Here is a 26,949-nt window from a genome sequence, read left to right on the forward strand (position 1 = left end):
GGATGGTCGAGGTTTGGGCAAAACCTCCTTCATTCAAGCTTGGAAAAGTTTGTGAAACACCTCCTCCCTTCAAGGTTCTCTTGAAATTTCCTTCGAATCTTGGAAGATTTTGGCAAAGCAACAACGTATTTTGAATGATTTGAGTATAAAAATTGATTGAAGTTTGCTTTAACTCAAATTTATGCTAAGAAAGTCATAAAATTGAGGCTTTTAAGGGGCTCCTTCGGTCCTTCCTCTCTTGTGATTAGAAGTGAGGATTTCTCCTCTGTTTATAGAGGGGAATCCCTTGGTTGATGTGTTGGAGTGAGTGTCAAACTCTCAAAGGATGATAATTTTAGATGGTTATCTTAGATAATAATTGGATTGGAGTTGGAAATTAGAACAACTAAAAATGAGAAGAAAATTCAAGGTTTGGGTTGCATGTGTTGATTGGCTAGCTCTGAATGCTGATTGACACTTGCTCTAGGTGACCAAGTGCCAATTGCACTTGAGGATCAAATCCAAGTGTTGATTGGTAGTTAAACCTTGAGTCTCGATTCAATTATGTTTTGTTTCTTTTGAGACATTTGCCATATTTCTAAGTATCCTTTGAAACAAGTTCAACCTTAGATCTATTTTTTACCCAACTTAGAGTCAAATGATGTTAAGGATCATTTATGAATTTTAAATATTAATTAATCATCTTAAATTTAAGATGATTAACTAGTTATTTAGATTTAGCCCACTATCCAATGGAATTATCTATTTCAACATTATTCAATGCATGCATCCTCATGATTATTTTAGTTTAACTCAATAAGATTATTACATGTTATCAATTAAAAGTGATTATTTAAAGAACCAATCGAAATTACATATGATCATCCTATTCGAGAGAATACCCAAACCTTTAAAATCTTGATTTGACTATATTTTTTTGATCTAGTGCTCTGATTTAAGCACACAATAGTTTGTTCATACTATCGTTCTATTTGTTTTGGGGATAATGTTTTCTAGAAAATGAGTCATTTTCCAAAAATTATTTCCTATAAAACAATCTCATTTTTCTATGTTTGATAGCAACCTTAAATGAGTTGAAAAATAATCTTTTAACTTTCGTTATTTAGCTTGCTGTGAGATAAATTTGTTTTTCAAAAAAATTTAGTGGAAAACAATCTTTAAAAATAAGCCTTAATTTTTCTGTCGACCAAAAAAATAGTTTTCCTTTGACTAATTTTTTCTAATGCTACCAAACACTGGAAAACACGGAATACTATCTTTATACAAAATTTTCAATCGAAACAAATGGAGCGTATATATATGAATGCTTTTTTTGCCTATATTTCGGCCCCCCTTAGCTTGAAATCTCGAGTCCATCCCTGGTCATGTGTGCTTAGTTTGTCAAAAAATAAAAAAAATAATGCCATGTGGCATAATGAAAATGGTGCTATATTTTTATTAGACAAACTAAACATGTGAAACAAGTTTATGTGATACTTAACAGAAAATATGAATGAAGAATGACTGATACAAATGGAATATAACTTCAGGAAGATAAAATCTAAAATTTCAAGATAAAATCTAAAATTTGAAAATTTTAGATGTAAAATCCAAAACATACTCAAACTTTAGAGGTGTAAATCCAATTACCACTTTAGCATAAAAAAAATTAAAAATAAATAGAAGTAGAAAAACGGCGTACCGTTTAGAGATTAGAATAAAAAGAATGCCGTGTTGTCACTTTGCCCAGGCCGTGTCGAATAAGTAGAAGAGGGGGGTATTTAAGTAATTCGAAAATTATCAGCCCCAATATTAATTTTGTCGGTTTTGGTTGGTTTGGTTTATTAGTTGGTTCTCAAATAGTAACGCAAATCGCAACCGGGAAAAAAAAAAAGAACTAGGCTTATCATCAGCTACCAGAAATAATTTAAAACCCTAGATTTTATCATCAGTTACCAGAAATAATTTTATGATTCGCAATCAAAATGACATCTGCTTCAAAGAAACATTATAAGGAGAAAGTCGTTCGTCGCAGGTAAAGTCCATCTGATTCCGACCTCGTAGAACACAACTCCTGTTTAGCTTTTTTCTAGGTTTCAATTTATGAAACTTATTGATTTGTGATTAATTTTTGGTTTTAGGTACAGACATTAATATTTCAGAAGCAATATTTCTTTTTTTTTTTTTTTTTTTTTTATAAATTTTGTTCTGACTTGCGAGTGAGAAGTAGGGAATATTGTGATTGTGCAGAGAGGAGAAACAAGAAGAAGCGGATGGACCCAAATATAGAGACCGTGCAAAGGAGCGTAGGGAGGACCAAAATCCAGACTATGAAGCCACCGAATTGGGTTCTTTTCATGCTGTGGCTCCTCCTGGAACTGTTGATATTCGCGCCGCCGATGCACACAAGCTATCTATTGAGAAGAGCAAGTACCTTGGAGGTTCGTGATCATCTTCTTTATGTATCTATGTATACTGAAAATTTATTGCTGAAAGTACGGTAGGTAGATAAAGGTAAAAGTTAGCTGTAATATTGCCGTAGAACCATGAATAGTACTAAAAAATAAGATGAGTAGTAAAATAATTTTCATTTTTCATTGGTATCCAAACTGGGGATTAGTTTCACAAACATGTTGGTGATCTTGGGTGTGTCAATGTTGTATTTCAGGTGATGTGGAGCACACCCATTTGGTCAAAGGTTTGGATTATGCTTTGCTCAACAAAGTAAGAAGCGAGATTGACAAGAAGCCAGATGGCGGAGATGATATTGATGGAAAGTCTAGGTAAATTGAATTTTCTCTGTTAAATGTAATATGGTCTTCCGTTATTGATTGTAAGCTGCATTAACACAAACTACTTATTTACTGACAGGTCATCTAAGGAGGATCAACACATGTCCATTCGGACTCCGACTGCAAAGGTGATTTGACTTCTTGAGAATGCAAAAGGGCTATGGAACATTGTTGCGATTTTAGCTTATTGTTTATTGATGTCTTGTGTTTGTGTTTCAGTCAGTGTATAAATGGATAGTCAAGCCTCAAACTAATAACAAATCGAATGAGATGTTCCTTCCGGGTCGAATGGCCTTTATTTTTAACATGGTAAGAATATTTGTTGCTTCTATATTCTTGTCTAATTTATATCTGTCTTTATTACCTTTTGCTTGTCTAGTTTATAGCAGTCTTAATTACCTTAGGGCGTGCTGGGAGCCCAATGTTGGCTCTTCCTGATACAAGCTTGATTGTTTTGTCATTTTTATGCCACTTACAGTGTGTGCTTATTTGAAAGTACTTTAGGTTTTCTGGCCTTCATTCAGTTTAACAAACAGATATTAGTGTGCATAGTTTATAGGAAGTCAAAGAAATGCAATATCTCATTACACCTTTATTGCCTGAGTGAAACTTGTAGATTGTGAGCAGATTTATTTTCTTTGAGTTGCCTATCCCTCTGTGTGAGAGGCCATATGGGCCTTGTGCTTATCTAGAGGCTTGGACATTAGGGTAGGTTATGCTGTATGTTATTACATGTTGATCTTGCACCCAATTGGTATGAGATCATGGGACTCTTATTACATATGGTGCATCGTCCAATTTGAGAATGCATGAACAGTGAAGCTTTAGAATATATGGAGGGTTAGGGACCAAGAAGTGGTTGAATTGTAAATTATGACAGGAAACATTTGTTTACTTACAACAAAAAAAGACATGAAACATCAAGAATTCAATTTCATGGTAATGTGTTTAGGAAGCTGACTTAAATGTTATATATATGGACTTATATGTTAGGACTGGTACATCATTTTAGTTTTGTGTTGTTAATCACTAGTCTGTACTCTGTAAACAAAATCTTCTGACAGAAATGTCTTTTTTCCTGCATGCTAGGAGGGTGGATACTCCAACGAGATTCCAACAACCTTGCATAGGAGTAAAGCTGATTGTCCAGTGCCCGAGGTTTATATTTTCTTGATCCCTTTCTGGCATCTAGTCTTTAATGATGGGCAGCTTATCTGATTTAGGCGTGTACTTACTTTGCAGGAAATGGTTACTGTCAGTGTCGATGGCTCTGTGCTGGATCGAATAGCTAAGATTATGTCATATCTTCGTCTTGGCTCTTCTGGGAAGGTTCTTAAGAAGAAGAAAAAGGAGAGAGATGTAAAAGGTAATTTCTACATTCTGCTAAGAGATAAGCATTACAGTTCATTGAAATCATTGTTATAGAAGATACATGACTTTTATGTTGTGACTAAACACCTAAGAATGTGTCCTTCTGAGCTGCATAGACATTTATGTGCTTTGTGGTCGTTCAGCTGCTCTACAAATGGGCATTTCTGGTTAGCACAGTTATTCTGGAGATAAACTTAAGTGCTTTGATATATGCCTCACCAAGTTGCATGTTGAGTATGATTTGAGATGATAAATTCCAAGATTTTTTTTGATGGATAAAGAGATAGATCTCATGGTCCACTGTGGTACTCCACAAATGCATTTTTCATTGCTTTTTCTTTAGCATAGTTTTTGGTAGATCATTTTTCTTATTCATCTATGTAATATAGGTTGTTTTTGTCCCTCCATTTTCTATTTCAGTAAAAATTTTAGCTGCTGGTAATGAATATGATGAAGAGGATAAGCCATCAAAGCCTAATGGTGGGATGTCAAAGAACCCAACTGAAAGCGAGCTTCTTCCACCACCTCCACCTCCACCTCCTCTAAGGAAAAATCATCTTGATTCAAGAGAGAAACAAGGCCCAGCAGTTGCCAGAGCAGAAGACGATGACATATTTGTTGGCGAAGGTGTTGACTATGCTATTCCTGGTAAAGATTTGAGCCAGAGCCCCCTCTCAGAGGACATGGAAGAGTCTCCTCGAAATAAGGAAAAGCCTTCCTATTTCACTGAACCTGCTTATGGTCCAGTCCAACCCTCTGGGCTGCCTCAGGAATGGCAAGGAACGGTAAGTTGATCCTAGTAATCATTCGCCTTTAGATTTGAGACGTGGGGAAGATATGGTAACTGAGCTTCCAATTTATACTTACCTTCCCTTAAGTTTCTTTTCTTGTTGAAATGGACTATGTTTGTCCCTTTTCTAAGTTAATCATATATTTATTAACCTTTTGGTTTCAGAATGGATATGATGCGATGCAAGCACAAGCGATGGCTGCTGGCTACCAGGGGGAGTGGCAGGATTACCAATATGCTGAACAACTGGCTTACCCTGATCAATACTTCCAGCAAAATATGCAGGCTTATGAAGTGGAAGGAGATTTAAATATTGTACAAGATCCACGCTTTATGACTCAAGAAGAGAAGGACCGGGGCTTAGGGTCTGTTTTTAAGCGGGATGATCAGAGACTTCAACAATTGAGGGAGAAAGATTCTCGAGAAAAGGATCCTAACTTCATTTCTGAGAGTTATTCTGAATGCTATCCAGGGTATCAAGAGTATAACCGTGAGATTGTGGACAGTGATGATGAAGATGACTTATCAAAAATGGATATGGGTGGACGAGTAAGTGATCTTTTATTTTGTTTGTTATTATTATTATTTTGGAATCAGAAGCAAGTGATCTTTCCCAAGGTGGAAACATGTTTGGTTTTGCATATGAACATATGGTATAATTGATGCTTAATTTTAATCACTTACCTTTTAGTTGGTTTTGAATAGTATGGAATATTTATTCTGTGCTGCAATGCCATATTCTTGTTCAGATGTACTCTTTTTAATATTTATAAATGGTTACTGTAAAGTGACTGGTCTGGTATTCATAATAATTGATGCTTATTACATTATTGAAACGTTTTTGAACAGGCAAAGGGCCGTCTTCATCGGTGGGACTTTGAGACAGAGGAGGAATGGGCAACTTACAATGAGCAGAAGGAAGCAATGCCAAAAGCTGCATTTCAGTTTGGCGTGAAGATGCAAGATGGTCGAAAGACACGGAAACAAAACAGGGACCAGAAGCTCAATAATGAGCTGCACCAGATTAACAAGATACTTACCAGAAAGAAGATGGAGAAGGAGATGAACTCTGGTGAGGGTGGCAACCACTATGAAGATGACCTACAACCTGGAAAGAAGCTTCGAATATGAAATTTGATAGTTGTTCTAGTGTTTAAGAGAAGTTTTCTTTTGTAATCTGAAATTGGTGATACTCTTAATTTTATTTTTTAATACAAATACAATGGGCTTTCATAGTTCTTGTAGAATTTTCATGTGTTTTGTTTTGTTTTGGTTCATAAGACAGAATACTGAAGAAGTAATTGGAGTTTAGGAATGTCGGTGTAAAGATGAAAATTTGAATTGATTATCGTCATGGGAATTTAGGATAGGAGCCATCAAGGAATCGACTAAACATTTTTGATGGGGTCAACCATTGAGAAGTGGGGGACATGTTGCATATAATGTAATAAGAAAAGAATGTAGTTTTTATGTTTATGGTAGAAAATGGGAGTTTTATTTATTTAATTAGGGAGTACAAAAACGGAAGGCATCGTTTCATGGGGCAATCTCTGCAAGCCCTCATTTGCCTTAGGTCCCATGCATAACACTGATATACAAAAGATTGGCATCGGTCATATTCTTCCCGGTGGCCCTGTTGCTCGTCCCCTTTACACAAATACGAAGGATGGTCTAGTCTTGCTCCATAATATTCGTGCAATCACAAATCAACACAGATAATATTTGAGGCCAAATTGCCACGAATTGTTAGCCAATTAATTACTAGCATTGATTTTACTTCTAAAATAATGTGATTATATCCTAAATTCTATGCCAAATCAAGTCCATAATCCATTGATCATGCCAATTTTGAAGGATGCCCCACCTCCCCCGCCTTACCAGGATTGGCTAGTACACTACCATCAGTGTTAAGAGTAATATAAGGGCTTGATGATGCGAGGAGGTTTGAGTCCAGTTTTGCTGACTAGTTTGAACATGGTAAACCGAAACTGGAGTTGGAGAAAAGGTAATGGATGGAGCAAGGAAAATATGACTTGGGTAACAACTGCTTTTACTTGATCATTCAGATCTAACATGCAGTTTTTTGTTTGTTTTGTGATTTTACGTGTCCTCCCTGCATTGTCTAGCATGTTTCCAATCAGGACTCAACTTGCAGTTCATGCAAGAGATTTAACAGGGGCGATCTTTGTCTTGATGGTTCAATCTCATGAGCCATCATCCTGTGTCAAGAACTTAAATAATAAACATTGACTAGTCGTGTTGTGTTTGCAGATTATGTTAAAGGTTGTCAATCATCAATCATTCAGGTACCATTATAGGGGTGCATGAACAAGACAAGATGCCATTGAGTTGCCTATGGAGATCCCCTTATTTTTACTCAATCCAAATATGTGAAAAATGAATAAAGAAACAGACAGTATAGGGACACAATAAAATCTAGTGACATTTTCACAACAATCTTGTTTTGAGTTGTAATGAGTTCTGTTATAATCTTATTTTATTTCGATATATGATGAGCCAAAAACTAAAGTTTCTTATGAAATTTTGATGTGTCAGTAGAAGGACTCACACTGAAGAGAGACAAAGCATTAAAAAAACATGTGAAAATAAGACTGGCAAGTGTTTGCGTTGTGTTAGCATAAGACCCAAAATTTTCCTAATGAACCCCAAAAGACACCTACATCAACTTATGTATCTATAGGGCAAATTGGATTTTAACTACCGTGCTTGTGTAAATTTACAAGTTATTGTATTTATGCAAAAATAGTTTTTTATTATTTCTTTGCTTATCCTTAGAAAAAGAAAAAGAGTGAATGATGATTGTTGTGGGTGAAGAGAAATAAATAATTAAAAAAAATAAAGAAAATTAGTATTTTAATGAAATAAAGTATCCAAATAGATAATTTGATGTGAACTTTTAAAAAGTGGTCAGGTAAAAATTTTTAAAAAAACAAGAGTTTTATACTAAGAGTCCGTTTGGGAACATCTTATTTAACTGAAACTGAAAATTTTTTTGCTAAAAGTATTATAGATAAAGTTAAAAGGTAGATGAAATAGTACATTGGACCCATGAATAGTAACAAAAATAAGCTGAATAGTAACAAAAATAAACTAAATAATGAAAAAATCTGGCTTTTTAAGCCAATACCAAACGCAGCCTAAAATAAAATTATAGTCTATTATACTAAGATGTGAATGCTCTAAAAAATGTAAAAGTAACATAAGAGAAGGTTAGATGACGGCCTAGGCCCAGGCCCAAGCCCAGGACCAGGACAGGACCCTGGCAACAAAGCAAGTAGCAATAGTGTGTTTATTAAGCCTTGGAATGGCCCCCTTAAAGTGTAGACCAGGAACCATTATAGTGGGCCTAGACCTAGGACCAAGGGCTGAGGCTTGGCGTGTGAGTAACCAAAATAGTACTCTAGAAGTGTAGAATGAAAGAAATCGTAACGTTTTCAATTTTTTTAAATAAAAAAAAAAAGGGAAGCCTTGACAAATCCCAACTTTAACATTCGGTTGAACTCTTTCGATCAAATGCTAATGTTGGGATTTTTTAAGCATTTCCTTTTTTTTTAATGGGGTGAAGAACCTCCATCCAGTGAAAACGATTGTTCTTATTCTTTTTGAACTCAAATCCTCCCGAAACATATAGCTTACCACCTAGAAAGATGATATGAGGGTTGCATCTGCCAATTTTCAATTGAGATGCACGCCTCCAACCCTCATCGGCACACGCAAAGTCCAAGGTCCACACCTCACAATATAATGAATTTTCATACGTTCTGACCGGAGTATCCACAAAAAGATTGTTGGCAACAAAATACAGTTTTCCGTCTAACAAAGCAAAGTAATTGCATGTTTGTGTCTTTTGTACAGAAATGGGTATGGGATGCTCCACGTTTTCCTCTTCCTTTTTCTTTTTCGTTGTCGAAGAAGAATAAACCCTCTTGGTGTGCATATGGAACCTTCATGACATAAAACTTAATGTCATCAGCACAACCATCTTTGCCTTTCCCACAAAGACAAATTTCAAACGTGTTTTCCATCAACAAGAAGGGGATGAAGTAGGGGATGAAGTAGAGAAAGCCGAGGGATGAAGTAGACAACTTGTAGGGGAATATCCCATTTCCACTCATGCGGGTATTAAAAACGTTGTCAACTTATAGGGGAATAAAATAGATTAATAAGCCTTTTTTTTTTCTTTTTTTTTGAGAAACAGATTAATAGATAAGCTCCATGTTTAATTAACTTTATTTATTTATAAATTATAAATAAAAAATAGCCTCCATGTTGCACCCAGTATCACTAATATATAGTCTATAATAGTAGAATAGACTACTACTACAAAAGATCAAAAAATATACTCTTAGTATTAAAACGTTGTTGACTTATAGGAGAAGAAAATAGATAACCTCCATGCTCCAGCCACTACAAAATATTTTGACAGTCTAATACTACCACTACTACTAAGTGAGTATGACGACAATTATAATTTTCATTACTATTATCGCAAGTTAATTACAAGGCACCAGAAAAACAAACATTTACTCACCTATCTAGGTACATAACATAACATGCACAGCTTGCATGGCAAAATTTGCTTCTAGATCAATGTGACTGGAGAATTTAAATGTAGTAGAACTACAAGTGTTTTATAGATTTAACAGATTCGATATCAAATTCCAACCCATCCATGACTTCTTATCTGAAGGGTTTGCAAAGCTTAGCTCAAACATCTCCTTACTCTGTTCACCGGATTCACTGTATTCAACACCAACAAACATAATTATTAACACAAGCCATGAGAAATTAATTGTGTTAACATGATATAGCCTACTTGTATCAATCATAGGTTGGTCTAAATCAATGTTATTTTGAAACAAAATATTGTTGGAACTACTACAAATGTGTAAAATACCTTGCTGAAACAGAGCCTGCAGGTTCCTCACCTAAAAGTGCAGGACTTTGCATCGCCAAGCTCTGCAAAGTGCTGCTCCAACCATGTCAACCTTCTGAGTTCAACCTCCATATATACCTCATCAGCAGGGTCTCCCTTGAATAATAGAAAAAATTGAGTGCAGTGAACAAGTGAGACATGGCACAAATGCCACAACATTACAATTTGCTTCCTCTCATCCTCAAACTTTAACTTCCATGGCTTTGATGGACTCTGATCAATTATATTGGGCTCATCGGTTCCAGCCAGTCTCTAGCTCCAATACCTAAATCAATAAATGAAATGAAAGTGAATTAAAGTGAAGATACCAGCACTCTTTGTATTGTTCAACATAATAGAAAAAATACAACTTAGATTTCACATTCCAGTATTAAAAAGTGAATTGAAATACTAATCAAAATTACTGTATTGGTATTCTATATTCCATTGATAGACATAAAAAAGTGATCAGCAAAAATCAATTATTGTTAATGCTTTAAGCAATTTATTTATTTATTTATTTATTTTTTATGAGAAGATGCTTTAAGCAATTGTACATGTTCTACTCTTCCACAAGACAACTACCACTGAAGGAGGAAGAAATAGTGATTGAATATCTTTAATATTCATTACACATAAACACTGGAAGCAAAACCCAATCATCCATGGGGAAGATTGGGGTGATGATGTTAAATTCATCTTCATGCAATTGAAGCTATGAGGGATCAGAACACAGTTCTGGTTTTGGGACATGGAATTATAATGCATAGATTATTTGAAGAGGCAATTTCCTTTAAAAGAAAATAAGGGAACTTAATGCCTAATTGATAAGATGGTAAGTAGCATAGCTCAATTACTCTTAATCCATGAAATAGAAAATAGACCATGCTGGTCGAATAAGAAGTTAAATTGTGAAGAAGATACAAGGAACTTTGGGCCATATAAATGGTTCTTACCTGGCAAACGAGAAGCTGCTTTTGGTATTGAAGCTTTTGCTACCTGTTCTTTTAACTCAGTAACATAGGCTCTAATGCTCCGTATGTTCTCCTCTGCATTCTTAAACATCCTCTGCATTTTCTTCAAGTTAACTGAATTTGATTGCTGTGAAGCAGGAGGTCCGTCCTTTACTGGAGTTGCTTGAAATGGCCCGGGCAATTTATCACTACTAGGCAAAGCATCTTTATTCTCAGGGACTTTGTTCTCCAACTTGTATTCCATTTTATGAGAAGTGGACAAAGGTGAGCAAGGGGATCGAATTATATTTTGCATGTTTGCATTGTTGCTGACAGCAAAAGGAAGAAATTTTTTCTTTTTGGATTGGGTCTTGCACTCAGGAGCCTCCTTGCTACTTGCAAAAGATGAAACCAGCTGGTCTATAGATTCCTGAACACTCTCAAGCTTCTTTTCTAAAGATTCAATGGTGCTTCCTTGAGTCTTCAATCGGGTTATTTCTTCCATCAGGTTGGTCTTATCTCCAATAACAATTTCTTCTGGAATGAAGCTAATTGCTTGCATGTCCTTTATTTCAGACAACAGCTTCGCAATAGTTTCACCAGTTCCTTGACTCCCTATTCTATGGGAAGAAACCTCCTTATGCAGTACTTCAAGTGCCCGATTTGCTTCCTCACCAAGCTGCCTCTGCCGCTCAAGCTTTCTTATTTCATGCACAAGCATGGATGGATCCGTTGAAGTAACAGATTGCCTCACCATTGCCTGCCTTCCAACTGCATTTCTTGGTCTAGTTACTGGTGTAGCTTTACCAGAAGCTGATTGATCTTCATAAGGAAAAGAAAGACACCTAACAACTTGACAAGAAGGCCCACATTGGTCCAAACCCTGAAAGTGTTATATGATTTAGACAAACACTTAAATGAGTCAAAGACAAAAATATAACCATAAACATTTAATATTGATTACCATGGACCTTTTGTGCCTTGCGTGATTTTCTCTCTTCTTCAAGTTGGTACTCTACAAGGTCTCTCTGTCACTTTAGCTCTTCCATCTCCCTCTCCATCTACAGAACAGATTTTTCTTCAAGGTTAAACATACATAGAGATTGAGAAAATGCCCCTCACCCCACCCCACCCCACCCCTCCCCTCCCCCCTTTTTCAATTTTCAAATCATGCAAACAACTTTGCCTCTTTTTCTATTGTCTTTTTGCGTGATAAAAAGAATAATAGCATATACTACATATTGATCAAGTAGATGCCTAAAAACCAAAGTCATTGGGCCCAAGACCAACTCAACAGCAACAATGTAAATAACACAATGTTGTAAATATCTTAGTGCATGTAAAATTTATATGTAGCCAAGGGTTTTAGGGGAAAGAGGATGCAAGTAGCTGTAGCCCTTGAGTAAAGTTCATTGGAATTGCATTTTTATGAGGCCATTTACCAGAAGGTAAGAGACTCACACAAAATCTCAGTGGCTAAAAAAATACCACAATTTAGCCATGTCATTTAAGACATACTTATATAATGATTGACTGGAAACATATTTAACTTAAATAAATTTATGGTTATGGAAGTTCCAAATAATTAATTAGTCAAGAAACAAGCATACCTGCTGTATTTTTAGGTCCTTCTCCATTAGTTAGGACTTCAAACATGAAGATGAAGAAGACTCGGGACTTTGTAGCTTTGCTTCAAGCCTAGCCACTTCCTTCTGCAAATCCTTCAGGAGTCGCTTGTCTGAAACAACCTAAACAGAAAATCCAGTAGCAACTTGAGCTGTATTTATTGTTTCAGGTACTTTGTAAGTCATGCATACAATGTATCAACACAATCACATGACAAAATAGAAAGATCTACATTTATATATACACATGCATAAAAAAAAAGATATATAAAATGTCCTTGTGTTTCTTTTTATATCAACATTTAGGTGGATATGATTAATGTAACCTTACATTGTTATGGTTTCATTATAAGCAAACTTTTAAAAAAGGAACCCCATTGCACACAGGTTATTCAACTGACATGACACTAAATAAGTCATTACTTGGGTATCTCATGGTAAGTGATTCCTTGGAAAAGGAGCTTCAGAGGTCACAAAAAAATATTTGCAATCTTTTTTTTTTCTTCTCAGTATAATTAGTGCAAAATTATTCATGATGGGCTGAAAAGAAACAGGAACATGTTGTCCGCAGTGACTGCAAGAAATGCCCAAAAAGTAACTATAGATGCACATGCACCTACATATACATGGACACACATGCACATTCATATAAAAAAAAGAAGTCCCAATAAGTGCCCCTCCTTGAATGCAAAATATGAGCTTAATTGCTTTATTTCTTATAGACAAAAGATCCTACCTTCTAGAAAAGTATATCAGCCTGAATTAAACTTTATCAGCATTAAACTTAGATCAATACAAAAACAATGAAGAGCTTCTGCTGGCTTTTATAGAAAAGCACTCCCTTATGACAGTGTTAGTATAAAACATTTAACCGCTAGACATTCAGGACAGAAAAGTATTTACAATAATTGATATCACTAAATATTGTGTGCTTGAGACGAATATAAAATAATTTTCACCAACTAAAATATTGGATTATCATACCATGTTAACTTGGGCATTATTGGTGACTTCCTTTGCACTAGTTGCAAATGAGAGTGTATTCCTCGTTTGCTCCACATAACTTAAAGCAGGACTCATGGTACAAATAATGGCTGTACGAGCATTTCCCCCAAGTGAAGACTGCAGTATTCGTGTAAGCTTTGAATCCCCGTATGGTATGTGGCCACTCCTTTTGCCTTAACTGAAAAAAAAAAAAAAAAAACCATAAGATAAATAATAAAAGGCAATTCATTTATGGTCCCAACATTTTTCATCTGTCAAGATGAATACTTTTTTCTAATTGTTTAGTTACACAAAACCATTAGGTTTTGAAACCATTAACCTCAACACCCCCCCCCACCTTACTCTTACAAGAGAGGAGGAGATGTGACATGAGCTAGAGCTCATTGAAGAAGACACATATTAAGATACTTATATATAAAATTTACTTAAAATCTCATTTTACAAAGCCTGTATAGATTCATTCATCAGAACCTGCTACAAAGTCATTCATTTGAACAGATTTTCAACCATCTCTAGTTCAATTACCAATAATTTTATATTGGGAATGTGACAATATAGCACTAAAACAAACTTAGAAAATCGGAAGTTCCAGAACGCCAATCAACATAACAGAACAATTCTTCACTAACAGGAAGCCAAAATGAAGGGAAGCAGACATACATACCAAACTTGCTAAGAAAGACTTTACACATCCAGAACTTTCCTGAAGGCTACTCTGTACAGTCTGAAAGCCAAAAAATGAAAACTCCAGCCTTATGCATGAACACGTAAACCATAAAAATAGTGCATCATCATAAACGCAAATAAGAAGATGATGGATTGTATCTGTAACCTAAGAAAGCGAGAAGGATACATCTAAACTTGATGCTCATATAAATATAATCCTGATAAAGAACAGAAGAATGGGGGAACAACCTACTCCATCACAAGAAAACTAGAAAATTGAGAGAAGCCAAATAAGGTAAGAAAATCCAGGTCAAAATAAAGCCTACTACACTACTGATTAGCATACGTGAAGTTTAAAATTAAGGCTAAAATACAAAAATAGAGAATAAACAGAGTTAGCACCCCTTCAACACCCCTGCCCCCCCCCTTCCCCCTTCACCCCCCAAAAAAGGAGGAAAATAAAATTGATGATTAAGGTATTGTCATTTTGACTAAAAAGTTTAACAACATATGCAGGATAATTTATATTGGGAAAAAAACTCATACAAGGAATTAATTAACTCTAAATACCAGCCTTATTATCTGATGTGACCTTGAGCTTTTATCATTTAGAGCAGTGTCTCCCACCTGCCTTTGAGCTGCACCAACAAATTTTTCTTACCATTAAGAGCACATAGAACATTAAAGAAGATGCAGCTATTATCTTATTTTTTAATATAATGGCTAAATATTTAAACTCACCATTTCCTAATAGGTTAAACTTTTGGAACAAGCGGTAATTTATAATAGTATCAAAGCAAGTGATCTTAAGTTTGAACCCTATCTCTACTCTAGTTTTGGGCCCCACTTATTAAGAAGGCAAGGGGAGTGTTAGAATAATGATTAAATGATTATTCACCATTTCCTAATAGCTTAAGATGTTGGGATAAGTGGTAATTTATCATTATTAAATGTAGTAGGCTTTATCTTTCTTTACACAAGAAGATAAAAAAGCTAGTTGAAATTATACACTTTAAGTAAGTAGTTTTGTTAGCTAACAAAGCAAGATTCTAATTTTTCAATTCCAGTAAATATTAAGTTTTCATCTTAAAATACAAAAACAACACCATAAGGACTACAAACAGAATTGGAACACCAACCACCCCATCTACAACCATATTTCACCACTATCACTTACCTCCACAGGGCATCCTTTTCAAGCCCAAATCTCCAAAGCCACTTACCAAGCAGAGCTTCATTAAAAAGTCTCACTTTCCTTATCCCCAAGCCACCTAAAGATAAAAGAGTACAAACAGCAGCCCACTTAAACCAGGTGATTTTGGGTTCATCCCCTATCCCACTCCATAAGAAATTCTGCTAAATTTTTTCAATTCTATTAGCCACAGCAGCAGGGATAGGAAACAAAGATAGAAAATAAGTAGGTAAATTTGATAGAATGCTTTTAATTAAAGTAACTCTACCTCCCTTGGATAAATACAAACACTTCCATCCCGCTAATCTCCTTTCCATCTTCTCTAGAATCGGGTTTGTCTACTTCATCCCCCTTCTTTTCGATGACATATTTGAAATTTGTCTTTATGGGAAAGGCAAAGATGGTCGTGATGATGACATTAAGTTTTATGTCATCAAGGTTCCATACGCCCACCAAGAGGGTTCTTCTTCTTCTTCGACAATGAGAAAGAAAAAGGGAGAGGAAAAGGTGGAACATCTCATACCCGTTTCGGTACAAAAGGCACAGACATGCAATCACTTTATTGTGTTAGATGGCAAACTTTATTTTGTTGCCAACGATCTTTCCATGGACACTCCGGTCAAAACCTCTGAAAATTCGTTATGTCGTGAGGTGTGGACCTTGGACCTTGCATGTGCTGAGGAGGGATGGAGTCGTGCGCCTCGATTGAAAACTAGGAGATGCAACCCGCATACCATCGTTCTAGGTGGCAAACTATATGTTTTGGGAGGATTTGACTTCAAAAAGGATATGAACAATCGTTTTCACGGGATGGAGGTTCTTGACCCCATAAAAAAAATGTAAACCCTTTACAAATCCAAACTTTAGCATTCAGTTGAACTCTTTCGATCGAGTCGAAATCTTTCAATCAAATGATAAAGTTGGAATTTGTCAAGTGTTCCCTTTTTTTTATGAGGTTAAGAACTTTCATCTAGTAAAAACATTGTTTTTATTCTTTTTGAACTCAAATCCTCCCAAAACATAAAAACTTACCACCTAGAACGATGGTACGATGGTTGCATCTGCTAGTTTTCAATCGAGGTGCACGACTCCAATCCTCATCAACACATGCAAATTTCAAAGTCCACAACTCATGACATAACGAATTTTCATACGTTCTGACCGGAGCATCCACGTAAAGATTGTTGGCAACAAAATACAGTTTTCCATCTAACACAGCAAAATGATTGCATGTTTGTGTCTTTTGTACAGAAACGGGTATGAAATGCTCCACCTTTTCCTCTTCCTTTTTCTTTTTCATTGTCAAAGAAGAATAAACTCTCTTGGTGCGCGTATGGAACCTTCATGACATAAAACTTAATGTCATTAACACGACCATCTTCGCCTTCCCACAAAGACAAATTTCAAACGTGTTTTCCATCAACGAGAAGGGGGGATGAAGTAGACAAAGCCGAGGGATGAAATAGACAAATAGACAAAGCCGCTTTTTTTTGAGCTAAGACAAAAAACTATTGAAGCTGTTATTAAGAAATAAAAAATAAATAAATAAACTATTGAATGTGTAAAATACAGTTTTATACAATTAGTAGAAACCATACCAAGACTTATTATTCAAAGTTATATTCAAAGACCATTGTGATTCAATTAATCTCCTTTCTAGCAAATAAACCTATCTCACCATCAATACCAATCCCAATATCTAACATATGAATCATAAAAATTTAAACCCATAGCTCAGTAGTTTCCACTAAAATTTCAAATACACAATCTCAAAGAATCAGAATTTAAAAATTCCTTATGAATTTCGAATTTATATCGAGAATTTAAAGGCTCACAAAATCAATGTCTACAGAGAAGCTATACACTAAAATCAAGTTTCTAAGTGGTAGCCACATGAACTTAGATAAGAATTCACAAAATTAAATCCAAAAAAAAAAAAAAAACCTAACAAAAAGTAGCACTAACAATACCCAACAACAGTATTAGCAAAAGAACTGAATAGAAAAATCAAAATATTACTTACACAACGACAGTAATTTAGTCAAGGAATCAATAAAAAGAAGCAAAGCTAACGATCTTTAAAAAAACAAATATTTAGAAAGAGAAAGAGAGGAGAAAAGATTGAACTTCTAAAGGTTTGGGTTTGGGTTTTGGGAGCAGCGATCAATTTAGGGATTTTTTTTTTTTTTTAAATAAACGGCAGAAATCAATTTAGGGATTTAGGGGTATTGACTATTGTGAGAGAGAGAATCTGAGATCTCCAATTACTTTTCATACATTTAAATATTTAAAGAATCAGTTTTGTGTTGATTGGGCTCATATGTGACCGTTTTCCATTTACTGGGCATCCAAGCCCGGTATCCATGTGATTGGTTCCGGTTTAGTGTGTTTTAGAAATTTAAAGGCAAAAATCCAAAACTAACCCATAGAGAACGCAAACCTCACTTGAACTGACCCTAATGCTCAGTTTGTTTCAATGAAAACCTTGTGTAAAGATAGTTTTCTTTATTTTCCAGTGTTTGGTAGCATAAAAAAAAGATAAGGGAAAGGAAAACTATCTTTGGTCAATATAAAAAATATGGCTTACACCAAAAAAATGACAACATATTCTAAACTAACCATCCCTAATTTTCAATACCCATCAGAGAATAAACAATTTAAAACTTACCCAAATCCATAAAACATTAAACCCCACAATAACAACAACAACAACAACAATTAATGATAAAACACAATCATATATACAACACCTTATACCCATGATTACCATCCCCATCTTGTAATAACCATAGTACATCACACTAAGATCAGTTCGTAACCCATTATGAACAATTATATAACAACACAACCATGAAGCCTGATCTTTCAACTGTGAAAACAAAACAAATATTTAGTTAGAAGCTGATAAGAACAATGATTGAATACCTGTTGCCTCCAAATCGGTCTCTATCAAACTTGGCCTCACTCAAATCGGTCTCAATCCTGGTCTCTCTCTCAAACTCGGCCTGAATCTCGGTCTCTCTCTCAAAACTCAAAAATCATAACTCAAACACATCACGCGGGTTTTTCCTTTCCTTTTCAACTCTAGGCCTCTGTTGTGTCTGATTGTTCCCTTCTTACTCTGCCCCAAAGAACCCGAAAATCAAAACCCATCAGACACAAATTTCATTATTTTACAAAACCCATCAATGTTTAGAGAAATTGGAAAAAGAACATTGAAACACAAACAAAAGCAAAATAGAGCACTTAAACAAAAACTTTGAAATACAAACACTGAAATTTAGAGGAATACAAACAGAGCAAGGTGGGTTTACGGAGGGAGAGAGAGAAAACGTGGTCACCTGGGCAGAGTTCGGAGCTGATGAACTGACCGATTTCGGCGCCGGTGAGAGATGGGCTTGTCGGTGGTGCTGGGTCTTCGCTGGGATGGGTTCTTCTCTCAATAAATGTTGTCACGCGTGGGATTATGAGATGAACTGAACCAATGGAGTTTTGATATAAAGGCTCGTCTCAGAAAAAGTCAATGAAGTGACTTAATGTTGGTTCAGAGAGGTGTGTGGGATGAGTGAATGGGGTAGTTGGGTTATGAGTAAATGGCATCTGAAGGAAGAGAGTTCCAAAAAAAGAGAGAGTTCAAACCTTCGAAAGGTGATGTGACTACTCACTGCACCGGCCCCACATAGTTGAAGCTAATAACGAAAATGCCATCAAACTTAGCGGCATCCCGACGGTTTTTTCAAATTTTTGTACGGTTGAAGAATAATCAATGAAATTTAACTTTTACCAACCATTTTTTTAAATAAACTTCTCAACAAATTCTCTATCTAATTCTCTATCTCATTTAAATATTATTTCTTCATCTATTGTTTATTTTTCTTTTAATCATCATTTATTCTTTTTTTTATCAACTATATTTTTCAATGAAAAATGTTATGTTCATAACATTTTACGTAATACTTTCACAATAAAATTTATGTAGAAAGTTGTTATTAGTTCTAATTTGAACCCACCACTGAAATTATTTTTTACTCGCCAATATTAACTAATAACAATCTGTTATTTAAAATTTATTGTGAAAATATTGTGGTAGTATTTTTTAATTAAGATTTTTTATTTTTTATATTATTTTTCTTTCTTTCATTTCATTTTCATCCATACAATTTCATTTCTCTTTTTATTTTTTTCTTTTTCTTGTTTTTCTCCTCCACAGAGAGAGAGAGAGACTGCTGCTCGTCTATCGCCCCATCGCCTGTAGAGATCGAGGTCGCCGAAAGGACAAACCTGGTGGAGATCAGCGTTCACCATGTAACACTACCACATCCGCCACCCCACCACCACTTGTCCTCCTCCCCACCACCAGGTTGGGTCAGATCAGCTTGTTCTTTTTTCTTTTTCTTTTTCATATTTGCTTGTTCTGATTCAACTTTATTTTAAGAATTGGATTTTATTTTGTATTTTGTGTTTGGATTATGTGAGAAACTAAGAGAATGAGAGAAAAAAAGAAATTTGGAGGAGAGAGAAAGAATTGATATAATAGTAGCTAGTATAATTTTTTAAGCAGAAAAATTGATTTGGAGTTGTTATAGTGTTCTCTAGATTAAGAGAACTACTGTAGCAACTCCAAAAAAAATTTGGAAAAGTTTTGTGTTTAGAGATGCTGTTGGAACGTGAATAGTGAGCTTTTTTGGAGAAAAAGTAGAGATAGAGCATCTATGGAAGATGCTTTAAGTCCGTTTGGTAATGATATTTTAATAACGTTGTTTGTATTTTTTTGAAATACGTGTGGATGAAAAAGTGTATAGAAATGCGTGTAATATTGTTTAAAAACTAAAAACATGTTATTAAACTACTATACCAAACACGGCCTCAGTTTTTATAAATTGAAAACACCTCTAGGTTCTATTTGGGATCTGCTTATTTTGCTAAAAATAAAAAAAATTTTGTTGAAAGTACTATAGATAAATATAAAAGTTAGCTAAAATAGTACAATGAGGCCAAAAAATAGTACCAAAAAGTGAAGTAGAGCCCATGAATAGTAGTAAAAATAAGCTGAATAGTAAAATAAACTGGCAACTTTTATCAATGCCAAACGCACACATATTCTTAGTTTTCATTCTTATATCTCAAAATTTTAAGAAACAAGTTTTGGAAACAAAGAATGAAAACAAAGCCAAACAAAATTTCACTGAGTGGGTCCCACGAAATTTGAGTTTTGAGTTATCAGTTTTGAGTTTTATAACTCAAAACAACCCAATCCAAACACCCTCTCGGTAATCGTGTTTTGGTTTTGTTTTCTCAAGCTAGGGCGTGGTGTCTCTATTTTATTTTGTGTTTTGATTTCAGGTAAGGGAACGACGTTGTTCCCCTAAATGTTTTCCTTTTTTTTCTTTTTCTTTTTTTAAGTAGTTTTTTCTTTTAATTATCAAATTTATAAATTTAAAAAAAAAAACAAACAAAATGGTGTCATTTTGCTCATTTAATAGAGACAATTAATAGATGTTTAGCAGAATACCGAATTGACAACAATTGAAAGTTAGAGGATTGAAATGACAAAACTAAAAGTTAAAAGATTGAAATGAAAAAAAAAAAACTGAAAGTTAGAGAGTCAGTTTTGGATTTTTACCTAATTTAAACTAGCCTCATTGCACGCACATAGAGGCTTTTTTTTAAGCAAAAAAAAACCTATATTTTTATTTTATATATATAATTTTTATTTTGAGAACCTAATTTATAAATGGATAAAATAATTTGAAAATCAACAGGAGAGTGCTCCTATTTTTTAGACAATGTTTCAATGGGAGTTAAAGTTGTATTTTAACCGGATTATCCTTTAGTTTTGGTCTCTACTTGAACATAGAGGTGTAGGGGTATTTTTAAACTAGAAAAATGAGGATCCCAAACAGGAGAGTGCACCTATTTTTTAGGCAATGTTTTAGTGGGAGTTAGGGTTGTATTTTAACCGGATTATCCTTTAGTTTTTTATATACTTGAACATAGGGGTGTAGGGGTATTTTTGAACTAGAAAAATGAGGATCACAAATAGGGAAAGCTCCTTAAATAGTAGTATAAATAAAGTTTGTATATCTCACTCCCAGAATTTACATCAACCGGTTGAAAAGTGTCTCTCTTCCTCTTTGGGAAAAATCTTTTTTTATGTGCAACATGTATGATACCCATGTCTCATTGCCATGTGGGTCCCACATGTTAATGAGAAATGGGTCTCATACGAGTCATACACCCAATGTATGAGATAAATTCTTTCTCATTTTCTAACGGAATGATTAAACGTACATCAATTTCTTTTAGTGAACTAACTTATACTTTTAATTTGGGTTGTGCAAAAAAACCATCTAACCCGCACCATCCCGACCCAATTTATGTGGGTCCATTAATTGAGGCAGATCAGGTTGGTGTGTTAGAGAGATAATTTAGCAAGTAGGGTTAAGATATTTCTAACCCACGCACAACTTGACCTGCTCGCCTATGTATATATATATATATATATATATACATACACTTTGTCATATTGCAAAACTCTCCTTTACATATCTACCGGCTTTATTTCTCACTTCTCTTGCTCTTTCTTTTTATTTTTTCATTTTAACATTTTCCTTTCTTAATAAACTCTAGTTGTAAGATTTTGTTATTATTCTTACTCTATGTGCAAGTCTAATTTCAAATTCTGAAAAAAAAAAAATTTCAATAATTATTTTTAATAAAAATTGCAATTTTTTCTTTTCTTTTCTTATTTGAGGAAGCAAAATATTGTCCAATTTAATTGAAATAATTTCATTTAGTTTATTGAATTTTTCCAATTAATGCTTAAATTTTAATCACTTACCTTTTAATTGGTTTTGAATAGTATGGAATATTTATTCTATGTTGCAATGCCATATTCTTGTTCAGATGTACTTGATGGTTTTTAGACCCCTTAAAACCAATTGATTTAACCTAGGTAATTAGCCAAGTTGTTACTTAGTCCAATTTAACAAGTCTAGGTTATCACAATAACAAAGATCAAATCATGCAAAGTAGCGGAAAATAAATAACACAAGATATGATCACCTAGGAAACCAAACCGGTAAAAACCTGGGGAGGATTTGACCTAACTATTCTCAAGGTAAACTTGAATCCACTATCTTGAAAGAATTGAAGTTCATACAATTAGACTTACAAGCCCCCACGCTTGACTTCTTATTACTACCAACCAGTAGAACTTACTGACACGACCACGTGCAAGCTCCACAGACTCCTTCTTTCTTGGATTCACCACCAGATACAAGCACACCCGCTTGTGTTTTCTTTAAATTTCAATGACAGCAACTAAGTTGATCATCAAGGTGTAGATAAATCTTCTTCTTGAAAACCCTAAGTTTGTGTAAAGGAAAGCTCCTCTAGATCTTATAAGAGATTTACACAAACAGCAATATGAGCAACACTAAAACGTGACTAGGGTTTGCCTTTTATACTTAGGACAAATAAGAAACCCTAAAAGCGTTTTAAAACAACTAGGGTTGAGTTGGAAAATTCTGCAAAAAAACATTCTGCCCGAGCTTCAATCGATCGAGCCTAAGCTTCGATCGATCAAGCCAGACCGAAATGCATTAATCTTTTCTGCATTCAGCTCGATTCCAACTTTACATAAACGCACAACTTTGAGCAAGACTGAAACACTTCTAAACACATTGTTTTGATCATGGTTTGCCAACAATACAAATTAGAGTTCTAAATACATAAAATCCTAAGTCTTTAGAACCTAACAGTACTCTTTTTTATTTATAAATGGTTACTGTAAAGTGACTGGTCTAGTATTCATAATAATTGATGCTTATTATATTATTGAAACGTTTTTGAACAGGCAAAGGGCCGTCTTCATCGTTGGGACTTTGAGACAGAGGAGGAATGGGCAACTTACAATGAGCAGAAAGAAGCAATGCCAAAAGCTGCATTTCAGATTTGGATTTTTGTCTTTTTTTTCTTTAATAATCACAGTTACACTTGAAAGTCTAAATTAACCATCGTAATACATAGAGATATTGAGTCACTTGATGTAGAAACAGTATGTATTGTGCAAGTTGTATTATAGTGATATATAAAATTATGAAAGACAATTAATATAATTGAAATAAATAATAGATTTTATCTTAAATTTTCTTGAAATTTTTTGGTAAGAGAATTTAAGTTGGAGTAAAATAATAAATTTCTTAAAGCCTAGATAATAGAGTTTTATCTAAATTAAAATATCATAACAAGACAAATAAAATTTTAGTTGGAGTCCATCAAAAACAAATTAGTTGGAATAGAATTTTGAATTATTAAAACCTATAAAGTTTTAGCTAGTTCAAACTATCCTAACAAGTATAAGATATAAACTACTTCTTTTCTCAAAAAAAAAAAAAAGAAAGATACAAACTACTTTAAAAATTAATGAAAGCGGAACTAATTGTCGCATAGAGAAGATAACTACCGTTTTAAGGACCCAACTTCTGTTGTAATAGAATTGAAAATTAATTGTTTTTAAATCCAAATCATCATTAGGGGGATCAACATTCTCTTCATTGATAGATTTTAAATCCATGGATTTGTTCCTACTAGTATGAAGTAGGGATAGTTCAAAATTTTGTAAGGAGCGAACAAATGCATCAACCTTGATAGTGTCAAAGGTCCTTACTCTCACCTATGATAATGACCTTAGTACGGAATCTCTTAGGCAAATATCTCATCATTTTCCTAACAATTTTAGTTTCAAGGAATTTTCTCTGCTTCAAACATAGATGTTTGATATAAAATTCATCAAATGACTCCTCTCTTATCTTAATTTCTTCAAACATAGATGTTTGACATTTGAAATTTTGGAAGTCATAACAGCGTTATTACCTTCATGCATGTATTGTCATTGGTATAGCCCAAGCCTCTTTAGCAGTTTCAACATTAGATTTCCTCCTAAAATCTTCTTAAGATACAACCATAAATATTACATTCAAAACTTTATTATTATAGTATGCCTTCGCAAATAGATCTTTGGTCCATTAATAAGTGGGGTTTTAGGTTTGGTCCAACATTTCTTCAATAGATTCTAGAAATGCTCTCATGAACACCTTTCAATAAGCATAGTTATTGTAGTCAAAGTGAAATGAGATACGCAAGGATTGACCACGATCCATTGGATCCAAAGATCACCCTCAAGAAACTAATCATGGAATCGACTAAACCTAGTGCTCTAATGCCAATTGAAAAGACTTGTTTGACCCATTAATTTAATAAGGGGTGGATTAATCAAGTTAAGCCAATTAACCATAATGAACCAAATTAAAAGGCTGTTGACTTATCTAAATTAAATTATCTTAAGAATTGATGATAAATAGAATTTTAGTTGGAGCAGAATTTTTATTTCTTGAATCTTAGTAATAGAGTTTTGGCTAAAATACAAATCCTAACAATTAATAAGCTAAAATAATTTAATAATTAATTAAAGAATAGCCAATTTCTAGTACAGTGAAAATAACCACTTAGTGTAAACATAGTTCTTAAGACCCAAATTTTATTATATTAGTATATGATTTGACTAATCTCACTCCAAAATCTCCTACATCAATCTAGCCATCAAACACCTTAAATTTCAAATTACATTGCTATAGTAGCTTTCTGGGTTTTAGAAAATTATCTTGTAAGAAAGTGATCTCATGCTACCATTTCCTAAAATACTACCATCTATATGTTTTGGTGATACCATTGCAATATAAATATTAGTTATTTTAAGAATGAGAAGCTTGAGGGGATGGGGGGATATATATATTTATATATATATATTGGACAATAATAATAATAATAATAATAATAAGTGAGTAAAAGATTATTTAAATGGAAATGAAGAAGAAACAAAGAGCCTGCATGCTACATGTGAGAAATGGGTCAACTAATATATATATATATATATATTTTTTTTTTTAAGGTGACCTTTTAGCTAGAATTTAACTCAAAATTTAGATAAGTTGATATGAATGCATGTCTTGTTGTTCAAAGTTCAACTAAAAGCTCTTGGTATTTCTAACAGATTCAAATCCCCTCCCAAAGTATTACAAAAAAAAGCAGCAGCAGCAGCAACAACAACAACAACAAAAACAAAACAAAACTAGAACTAATGGCTTATTTGGATGGAGGGGGGAAGGAGGGGGAGTGGAGGGGAATATAGTAGAATTGGCTAAAAATAAGCTAATTTTGTGCTAAATCTAATCTACTATACTCTACTCTACTCTCCCTCTCTCCCCTTCAATCCAAACAGACCATGAAAGTGAACAAATAAAGATTGGGCTTTAGCCCAACATGTAGTCATGTAGATTAGGGCAAAAATAACGAGGCCCAAGTAGTCAAAATGGGTTCATAAAAAATAATAATAATAATAATGTAGTCAAAATGGAATGCTTCCTGAACAAGAATTGGTTGGACTAAGGATTGGTTGTTGTATCCAAACATTCATTAGCTATGAGGATAGAGTCAAGTTTTTGTCTACCTTTAATAAATGCATCATGCGTATCAGACACAATCTCCCCTAATACCCCCTTTCAATCTATTTGCTTTTATAGGAATTAAAACCCCAAAGGTAGCATTTAAAAAAATTTCAAACACACATTTGTCATAACTTGATGCATTGTGATTTTTTGTTGTTTATTTTTATAAGTAAATAAACTTTATTAAAAACTCAAATCAAGTACACAATGAGAGAGAGAAAAAAAGAAAGAAAAAATAAAATAGGAAACAAACAGAGTGATTATCTGGCTCCCAGGAAGTCCACAAACTCTAAGAACTCCTCAATCGAGAACATCATAGGGGATGTCATCCTCTCGTATAAAGTTTTCAAAAACTGAAACTTCAATTTCATCATGCTAGTTTATGTACCTTCAAAACACCTTGCATTTGGTTCCCGCCATATACACTACATTAGACATAGTAGGACTACTAACCAACTACCCCCTATTACCTCTTCTCCCAAATCGTCTCAACTAGCTCAAGAGAATATCTTTTTCTGAATATGGCATCACCCAAGAAATACCAAATAAGCATAAATACCAAATAATTTGTTGAATTTTAGTTTGGAAAACATGATTGACGACTGTTATTGTTATTTGTTGTAATTCAGTTTAGTTTCAAATAGAGAATCTATCCTTTGCCTATATACCTCTCAATTTTAGAAGGATAAAACTTTTTAATTGTAAGGTTGTTTGCCAATGAAATATTGAAATAGTATTTTGGGGTCTATGAGAGAAAAAGAAAATTGCTTTGTGGGTCATTTTTTTGTTAGAAAGTTCTGAACCAGGTCACTTTGTGGTTTTTAAGTATGCTTTGTTATACGTGTCATATATGGGAACTTATGCGTCCAATACTTCTCTGTTTCTATGTAGCAATTCTGCTGTCTATTTCCTAGGCTTGGTTCTGATTTAAAATTACAGGACATCTGTATTATGGTCAAACAACAATATATACACTATAGCTGTGGATTTACATTTACTGAAATTCTGATACAGTTCATGTTATGCGTGCCTTTTCTGACAAGGTAGCATTTTGTTCCCATTTCTGTAGTACACTGACATTTAAGCAATCAAGATCAAAACAGCTGAGGAAAAGACGGATGGTGGAATTTTG

The 26,949-nt window shown here is 34.2% G+C and overlaps 1 protein-coding gene and 1 pseudogene across 1 annotated transcript; one reads left to right on the forward strand and one right to left on the reverse strand.

The window, feature by feature from the left end:
- Positions 1-1,826: 1,826 nt before the first annotated feature.
- Positions 1,827-6,267, forward strand: LOC115968669 (suppressor of mec-8 and unc-52 protein homolog 2). The gene is made up of 10 exons (XM_031088127.1): positions 1,827-2,014; positions 2,230-2,420; positions 2,648-2,762; positions 2,851-2,899; positions 2,991-3,080; positions 3,861-3,929; positions 4,014-4,137; positions 4,563-4,927; positions 5,098-5,481; positions 5,782-6,267. Exons 1-10 carry the CDS (start codon positions 1,965-1,967, stop codon positions 6,061-6,063), a joined length of 1,719 nt encoding a protein of 572 aa, XP_030943987.1. The 5' UTR covers positions 1,827-1,964; the 3' UTR covers positions 6,064-6,267.
- A 3,140-nt stretch (positions 6,268-9,407) lies between these two features.
- LOC115968217 lies at positions 9,408-18,883 on the reverse strand (annotated as a pseudogene).
- Positions 18,884-26,949: the final 8,066 nt, after the last annotated feature.

The sequence above is a fragment of the Quercus lobata genome, chromosome 11 (assembly GCF_001633185.2).
Source record: "Quercus lobata isolate SW786 chromosome 11, ValleyOak3.0 Primary Assembly, whole genome shotgun sequence".
In the NCBI taxonomy this organism is placed as follows: Eukaryota; Viridiplantae; Streptophyta; class Magnoliopsida; order Fagales; family Fagaceae; genus Quercus; species Quercus lobata.